The sequence below is a fragment of the Cottoperca gobio genome, chromosome 8 (assembly GCF_900634415.1).
Source record: "Cottoperca gobio chromosome 8, fCotGob3.1, whole genome shotgun sequence".
NCBI classification, from domain to species: Eukaryota; Metazoa; Chordata; class Actinopteri; order Perciformes; family Bovichtidae; genus Cottoperca; species Cottoperca gobio.
In genome coordinates this window covers 5243529-5252999 of record NC_041362.1, presented here as the reverse complement: position 1 = coordinate 5252999, position 9471 = coordinate 5243529, and the positions used below count along the sequence as shown (strand labels likewise).

The following is a 9471-nucleotide window of genomic DNA, read 5'->3' as shown; positions in this document are numbered from 1 at the left end:
GACATGCACAGTGTATGCAGTATGTTACATTAGTATTAATGCCAGCATTTAACACCCACGTTGGCAGTTCAGGTCCTAGTGGACATCATTAGTCAAGTTCATGAGCTTACAAGAGATAGTTAAGAGCCCTGATGATAAAACTCCTAATTGGAGGGAAACTTAATTTGACCAGAACAAGGCTCTTTGAAACGGTCTGTGTGTGTGCGTAGGTGCGTGCAGATCCATTAAGATAGTCAAAAAGTGTAATTACTCTTTCAGTCTCATCATGCATAGTAAAAGAAGTGCCTACTGACCCTTTAAAAAAAGAAGAAAAAAAGAATATATATATATATATATATAACATAATATATATATAAACATATATGTATATTATATATATATATATATATATATATATACATATATATATATATAATATACATATATATAATATACATATATATATATATATATAAATATATATGTATATATATATATGTATATATATATATATGTATATACTTATATTATGTAATATATATATATATATAAATAAATATATCATATATAATATATGTATAATATAAATATATATATAATATAAATATATATATAATTATAATATGTATAATATAAATATATATATATAATATATATGTATAATATAAATATATATGTATAAAATATATATATATAAATATATATATATATTCTTTTCTTTGGTTTACTCAGGTTTAGAGTCCTCCAGAGGACAGAACTTTCTCATCTCTGATGTAAAGTACTGTTAACTCTCTGAGACTTGGATAAAGAGGCCTGAAATATCCAACACCCTTGGTTTTTTTTTTAACAAGCTCAGCCCAGCCTTATGGTTGATCACTCAGTGGGAGAAAAATGGGAATCTAAGTTCATAGTAAAAGACTCAAACATGCTTTGTTATAATAGAAGCTACGAAAGAAAGGTTGACAAAATCAGAATTTGGTTTATTGCCAAGCAGGTTTTCACATACAAGGAATTTGCTTTGGTGCAAACATGAACACAGTATCACAGTATCATTGTTGATGAGGCCAGAGGGGAAGAAACTGCTCTTATGGCGTGAGGTTTTGATCCTGATGGACCGCAGCCTCCTGCCGGATGATCTAACTTTAAGGTGCACTTACTGGAACTTATATATAAGAATGGAAAAACTTAAGCCAAGGTGGACGAGACGAACTACTGGAGGTATGAAGTGATAAGTGCATAAAATATTCCTCCATTTGGTGTTTTGATGACGATATCCAACATGTTGCTCCCATAGATGTTAAGTTGGGTTGAGATCTGGTGACTGAAGGTTAAAGCAAATGATTCACATTGTAATTATACTCTTCAAACAAATGACCCCTCCTGCCCTGTGTGGAGACATCTGCGTTGGCTCCATTTCTCAACTCATTCATTCAGGGGTTTTGTAGTCGACCTGTAAAACATCTGTGAAAAAGGATTTTGAAATCTAGCGACGCACAGTACTTTCGTTAATGCGCTCTATTCTTTAGATATACAATACAGTGCATATATTTACATTCAGTGCACTACTTATACACAGATGGGAGACACATTAAAGATTACACCTGAATAAATGAATGAAGAAACAAAGACAATGCAGATGCATGCACACAGGGCAGGAGGGGTCATATAACTCATTTGATGAGTATGAAAGTCATACCACATCTCAACCCAATTTAAGGGAATATATTATGCAAGAGTTGGACAGACTTGCAGGATTTATCCCAGGATTGAGGCTCTGGTAGCACACGGTGGGCTTACGAAGAAACTCTTTTGTGTTTTCTTTTAATCAGTCAACGACATCTGCACGCACGTTTGCTTTGACACCTTTTAACTGAATGACCGATGATCTGCTGTCAATGTTAATCCAAGTAAAGAAAGGCAAATGTACGCCTTTACTCTGCGACTGAAAGAATACACTCAGACTTATATTTCAGAGTGTTGCACAAAGTGTTTTAGCAGTAATATCTTGCAAAGTAAGAAGAGAAGTATATGAGGCTAACAAGGCTCCCGCCTAAAAATAATCCCGTGGATAGAAATTTGGCTGGATGGATAAAGGCAGATAACATGAAGCCTTATTTTCAACCCTGGAGACTGTTTAATCCCTGTAAAACTACGCTCATTACCTCGGTAGGAAAAAGAGGAGATTTGATTAATTAAGTTGTTAAGAAACCAGTAAACCCTGCAGCTGTCTGAGACCACAGCACATTTCATTTGGGAGAAACACTGGATGGAGTGACTGTGTGTTGGTGTCGGCTTGTGTGTGTCTGATAGAGGAATGAAAACAAAATGCTCTTCTGTCATTATTTACTTTTAATTAGTGTTTCTGTTTTATTGCAAACTGCTGAATGTATGAGTACTTGCTGAAAAGTGATGAGCAGATACCGCAAGATCAAACATAGCCTCTTATTCTGTGCATAATAATACTGGCAATGCCTAATATAAAGACTGATTCATCTTAAGCAATCATTAAATAACACTTCTCTATTATTGGTCCTAGACTTCCAAGACATATTTGGTGTAATTGACTGTTTTTTGGCTCCAAATTTTTTTGATTTGATAGTAAGTAAAGTACAAGTAGTCAACCTAAAGTTTGTAGATAGGCTTCTTGAGTAAATGTACCAACTTTTGACTATTTTTAGGCCAAGGAGCCCCAAACTGGTGTAGCGTGGTGCAGGGACCCCCTACTGTATATATTGTATAGAGGAGGCTTGAATAGGTCCGTGCAGCCTTTCCTCCACTCTGTGGCCCCCCCCCCCCCGTTGAAGACCTATGGTTTAGTGCAGTTACTCATTGCGCGGCTCGCGAGCCTCCTGTGGCTGGCCAAGCTTTAATTGGTGGCTCGCGTGCCAGTGGGCTAAGTAAAGGGGTGATAGATATGACTGCAGTCAATGCAGATATTTTATAAAAACACTAAAAACAAGCAGGGCTATTACATATAACCCATTAAAACACAGTGTCTGCTCTATTAGCCTACAAATAATAATACAATAATTGATAAAAGATGCAAATATAGACAGAAACAAGATGTTTAAACTTGCTCAGCGGACACTGACTCCTGCGGAGTTGCCAGTTTTGGCGGTTTATCAGCACTACATGGTGAACGTGCTCTTGGACGGGTAGATACATGGTGGGCTAGTATAGAAATAAATAAACTTAAGGTCATTAAACAATATGTTATCATAAGCATGCTTACGAATATGGACATTTGCTTAAAAAATAGTTTTTATCGCTAAATTGGAGCATTTAAATTGGAGGATACTACGACCAACCTGGCACTTCATACCTGCGTTAGCTTGGCTCCGGTTGACTGGTTTCACCATTACATGCTAGTTAGCACGTGTTTCTACAGACGTAAAATGGATCTATTTCTTATTAAATAAAAGTTGCACACCAGGTGGACAGAAACATGACACACGTGGAAAATTAAGATTTGTCTTTGGAGCATCAAACCACAGCGGAATCGAGAGGAAGATGTTGGAGATGTGGTTTTGTGGACAGACAACAGCTGCTCCTGTTATAAAAAAAGAAAGGTACGAGCCGACGAGTAAAGGATATTTCAAGACAAGTGGACAGAGGAGTTTTTATTTGTCCTCCACGAGTTCAACCCTTTGTGCTTAATGTGCAAACACACCCAAGAGAAGTCCTTTGGAGCGGCATTTCTAAACGACGCATCCAAAATTCAACGAAATTTACGCACCTGGAAGTGAAATTAGTAAATAAAATAGAGCCGCTTTCTTCTGTTTCTGGACAACAAAAGCTCAAACACAGGACAACTAACACAGCTGAACATCTGAGGCATCTTTTGAGATCGCATGGATTTTGGATCGGGCAAAAAAACCTTCTCAGAGTCAAAAATTGTGAAACACAGTTTTTTGGCTTCAGCAGAAATATTGTTTGCAGAGTTTGACAACATCCTCCCAGTATTAAGGTAATCCTGCTTTTATTGAATGTATTGGTTGGTTGCATTGCATATTTTATGTTCTGGGTGGAAAGAGATTAATAAGCAGACTTTTTATGACTGGATGCAGCTTTTCATACTTTGCGGTAAAAGTGGCTCTCATGTAAAAAATAGTGAAGACCACTGGTTTAGTTAAACAAAGCTGGTAGATAAATGTCTACGGCTATCTTTTTAGTCATAATTCATCCTCAAAATTCCGTTTTATTGTGAGGTTCAATTATTTACATTTGTATTATTTTCTGTTTTCTTTTATTCTCTACTCAAAACCCACTTCCGGCCGCCATGTTTTGAGTTGTTTACCAGTTTGGGATTTATTTACCGGGACCTGCAGGTGGACGGTCTGTGGCGGATACAAGCTCACATAATGTTGTCTGTATATATTATAATTATATAACATAACTGTATAATAAAATGTTAATAATTTTATATTGCATATTTATATTATTAGCTCATATTGATTGTAACACAGTCTTAAAGGTAAGAAGTGGATTATCCTTCAATTTAAATTGGATCACTTTAATTAGGAACATCAGCTTCCACTACCCCTTCACTTGATTGGGATGTTTTCTCCTCTGTACTCCGTTAACATGTCATTATAATAATAATTATTATTATATATTGTTATTATTGGCCAGTTTACATGTTGGAAATGGATGGCAGGCAGTCGATGTAGCATGACTTTGCACTCATTTACAGCTCTGAAGACATATTTGTCTTGGACTGGCTGTTCTAAACACATGTCATGTGTGCTGCCCGTTACTTTTTAATCACTTCATTACAGTTATACAGTTATAAGTGGTGTTATGTTTGTTAATTACAGGTTTCTATTGTGAGACTGCCTGCTTGTTGCTATGTTTACACATATCAGATGAATTGCTGTAATTGGCATGTTGGAATGACCTGTGACCTAAGCTTTTACAGAAGATGGAAGGGAGTGTCTTTGCAAATGGGACAGGTGTAATGCCTGAATTGCATTGTGAAGATTAATTATTTATTGGGAAGAAAATGAATGAGAATCAGTTTTATTGGCACAGACAAGGAATTTGAAAGTTCCATGAACATTTTTCAGGAAGATATATAGAAACAGCTAAAAACAAAGATATGTAAAAATAAACATAGAACTATTACGTGCATACAAGTAGGTGAAGAAATGGAGTATATAAATATACGGAAAAGTTAAACTCTCATTTCCCAGTATTTATAGATGTAGACAATTTATAGATTTACTTAATTAAATTAATGTGACAATGTACAGAAAATACTTTTAAAATGATTAATTAACAAACATTAATAGCCTTTTTATATTTTATTGTGTGAAGCACTATAACATGTTTGTAAGAAAAGTATTACACAAATATAGAGTAGCATATATATATATATATATATATATATATATATATATATATATATATATATATATATATATATATATATATATATATATATATTATTACACATATCTATCTATATGACGACATTAAATACAGCAAATTAGTGACGTCCTTCAAGATGGACAGCTTAGATCGATTTTGGGGTCACGTCCTGGAGGAGTGAGGAAACAAGAAGGCACAATATTGAGAATAAATAGTGATTTAGGTCGTTTATGTATATGCATTTATATGATTGATTTTAATTTAGTGCCTAACCGTTATAAGTTTACAAGACACCCACACTATCCTGCCTTCTCTCCTACGCTTGTATTTCATAGTCATCCAGCTAAAACATAAATAGACTTAATTGTATTATTACTACTAGTATATACAGTGACAGTCTGCTTATATTTATATCCTTCACCGATATGTACATGTGTGCTTTTAAACGATTGAAATATATATATTTGTTATTCATGTGTAGGTAGAGTCAATGTTTTGGTGTTACAGGGTTTTTGTCTGACACTTATATGACACTTTCCTTGTGTCTTGTTGTTTTGGCGTACAGTGTTCTGTAGCGCCTATCGGAAGGGAAAGGGTGTTAAGTAATGTTTCCTGGAGATGTGTGTGTGTGTGTGTGTGTGTGTGTGTGTGTGTATATATATATTAGATAGGTCTGTTCCTATACTGTTCCGGCTGATCCAAAGCCGACAGTAAAGAGGAGAACTGGATCAGCATAGGTCAGGAATCGAACCCGTGTCAACTGCTTGGAAGGCAGCTATGCTACCAACTATATCACCAACACCGTCATAATAGGATTTAAAAGAAGAAAATAAGTTTTACCGGCTGCATTTGTCAGTATTTTAGTCCTATTTTTATTATTTCACCTCCTAAATACTCATCTATAGCCTATATAAATACTATATTTGTTTAATGTAGTATTCAGTTTCCAATTTCCCTTCCCTGTTTACCCAAAAAGAACAGCCAGTATCTATAATATCTGCCATAATACCATTTCTGAAGCTTTTAACCTGAAATTAATGAGATTGATTTATTGTGAAAGATCATATTGATAACCTGCCTATTTCCATTCAGTCCAAAATCACACTCGAGCAGATTCCTCTTCTCGTTCACCACCTTCTAACACTCACTGCTCACTGCTGTGACACATTACTACTCTGACAGATATAGATGCACAGTTTCATTGTTTTATTACGCGTGACATACACACTCTGTGTACTTATTATTCCCTTCACACCTGTATCCCTCTCCTGTGAACGTGACGTTACGTGTCAGAATGACTTCTTTGTGACATTGCCGTGCAGCCTGTGTGACCGCACTTCTCGCTCGCTCTTTTTATAGTTTTCCTATCTTATTTTTGTCCTCCCTCCCTTCAACCTCCTTTACTCCTCCGTATCTGCTTCTGCTTCACTTCACATGACATACACCCCCCCCCCCCCCCTCCTCTCCCCCTTCCCCAACCAAGCAACCACCACTGTTTTCCCCTCTACTATCTGTCTCTCCGTCAGGCTTCCGTTTTGCATCCGTCCATCCATCACTCTGTTTGTGGTGACGGACAAGATGTGAAAATATGAAAGACAAATGAGAGGGAAGGTTGTTGGAGGAGGAAGGAAACATATTCAATAAGAGACTTTGCTCTGAAGAGAGCAAAGGAGGAAAGTGCCGTTTTCCCTCCTCTCTTCTTCCCCCCTCCTCCTCCTCCTCCCCCCCCCCCCCCCACCCCCTCTCCTCTCTGTGTGTGTTGGTGTGTGCGCCTCTCACGGCTCCGCTGTTGTTCGCCACCGCCACAGATGAGCTGGGAAGAGGAGGGAAAGCGGATGTATCTGGCCAGAGGAAAACGGGAGGAGTTTGGATCTGCATGCAAGACTAACCAGCGGCTCTGATCATCAACGACTCTCCCTTCTCTCTCTCTCTCTTTCACACACACGCACAAACACACACGTGCGCTTTTAGACTCACACACACTCGAGCCGGCTGGATGTCTTCTCGCTAGGTTGAACGAGAGAGGTGCTTAGGCTTGTCATTAGTTGGGCACAAGGAGGATCCTGAAAAGCCTGGACGTATGTGTGTGTGTGTGTGTGTGTGTGTGTGTGTGTGTGTGTCAATTTGGGTGCACACTCATGCATGAGAGAGTTACCGCGTAAGTGTGTGTTTTTGAATGGAGATGAGTCGGGACGTTAAATACACAGATGCAGCTTTGATTGGCTTGCGGCTTAAGTGACTCTCACCTCTCGCTTCGGGTGTCACTGAGGACTTACCTCTGGGATTTTTGTCAATGAAATTGAGCAGTCACAGAGGGCGACAGATGATGGAGGCGAGGTTGGGGGGGGGGGGGGGGCATTGTGTGTGTGTGTGTGTGTGGTACTTGGGGGTGTAATAGGAGCCACAGGCAGGCTGGCAGCCACAGTAACTCTCAGCTCAAGGGAGTGATTGAGAGTGGAGGTGGAGAGGAGAGGGATGCCCTGAAGGGAGCATCTTTCTTCTTTCTCTTACACTCTGTAGTAGTTATTTGGGTTGTGGAGGTCTACTTTATTTTCTTTGTCAGTTGTTGCTTTGCTTTAAATTTGCTGTTTGTCTATGTGTTATCATGTATTCTGTTAGTGTTGCTGCAGGGCTCTGTTTTGCCTCATACTTTTTTCCTCTTTGTCTTTCGCTCTTCGACGCATCTATTTCCTTCCCTGTCTTCTCTCTTTCTCTCCGGCTCTTGTCTTGCTTTATCAATATGCTCAATATGATTATGGGCTGTGGATTTCAGTCTGTTATTGACGTTCCCTCTCTGTCTTTACAGGTGTGAGTGCACCGGGGGCTCCCTGGCTGACGAGCTGGAGGGCTGATGATGGATCTGAAAGAGAGCTGTGGCAGTCAGGGGAGCCAAGAGAGCTCCAGCCTACACCCCACCTCCTGGCAGGCCTTCGCTCACACCAGCACCCTGCACGGCCTGCGCTTCATCTTCCCTTATGGTCAGCCCAGCTTGCGCCGCTTGCTCTGGGCTGCGGCTCTGCTGGCCTGTCTGGGATTGCTAACCCTGGAGAGTGCTGAGCGCCTGGCCTATTTCCTCTCCTACCCTCATGTGACCAGCGTGGACGCCGTGGTTTCGAGCAGCCTGGTCTTCCCCGCTGTGACCATTTGTAACCTCAATGCTTACCGCTTCAGCCGCCTGACGCGCAACGATCTGTACCACGCTGGAGAGCTGCTGGCCCTGCTCGACGTGCACCTGGCAATCCCCCAGCCGCACCTGGCCGAGCCTGACGTGCTTGTTTTCCTGCAGGAAAGAGCCAACTTCACCGCCTACAAGCCCAAGGCGTTCAGCATGAAGGAGTTCATCGATAGGATCGGCCATGACCTCAAAGAGATGATGCTCTACTGCCGTTACCAAGGCCAGGAGTGCAGCGACAACGACTTCAAAACCGTGAGTCCACCCATGTCTTCTTTTAAATGTCAGCTCTGTTAGGGTCAGAGCCTTCCTGCAGCATCCCAGTCCTCCGAGGACTCTGCTTGTGAGGTGTTGTGAGTCTTGCAAGTTTCCAGAGATGGGTGATTTATTTATTTATTTTCCTGCCAGCAAAATGACTTGATGTACGCTGATAGCTGCTCTTTCCCTCCCTCCCACGCTGCTATGCTGGATTTTCTCCTGCTGTGTTTTCAACCTTGGGACTCTTGTGTTTCGCTGCACAGGTTGTCTCTCAAGCTTTGCTCTGCAAACATATCCTCTGCTGTTTCCTCGTTGTTGTCCTCAGCTCTCACACATTGTGCTCACTGACATATACAGTTCTGCAACAGGTCAGGAAAGTAATTGTTTTGTCTTGGGCCATAGTGAAAAGTAAATTCCCTCAAATCCCTTTCTTTATTTCTCCAGCCAAAGTTTACAACAAATCAGATCATTCAAAGGAAGTCTGTGAACCTGCTGGATTGTCTCACTGTAGCCACTCTGTAGCGTTATTTGGATGTTTCTTTGGTGTTTATTTCTTCTTCTAATTTGGCTTGCTATTGAGTGTAGCACCCTGCGGTTCTGTTTGTTCTGTATCAATAATGCACTTGTAAAAGCTGATGAGCTAGCAGCTAGCGTTGTGTTGTGTGGTGAAGTGCTCTGATCTAAGGCTGATA

The 9471-nt window shown here is 39.8% G+C and overlaps 1 protein-coding gene across 3 annotated transcripts in view; it reads left to right on the top strand.

Annotated features, from left to right (window-relative positions):
• The first annotated feature begins 7177 nt into the window (after nucleotides 1-7177).
• The window catches only part of asic2 (acid-sensing (proton-gated) ion channel 2), a 227299-nt gene continuing 225005 nt past the window's right edge, over nucleotides 7178-9471 (top strand). Inside the window, exons 1-2 of one of the 3 annotated variants that reach the window (XM_029437549.1) lie at nucleotides 7178-7374; nucleotides 8156-8776. In XM_029437549.1, the coding sequence (XP_029293409.1) occupies nucleotides 8201-8776 (576 nt within the window). In that variant the 5' untranslated portion in view covers nucleotides 7178-7374; nucleotides 8156-8200. Of the gene's footprint in view, nucleotides 7428-7467; nucleotides 7508-8155; nucleotides 8777-9471 lie in introns of those variants that run through there. The other 2 variants (XM_029437550.1, XM_029437551.1) reach the window with 2 other exon arrangements.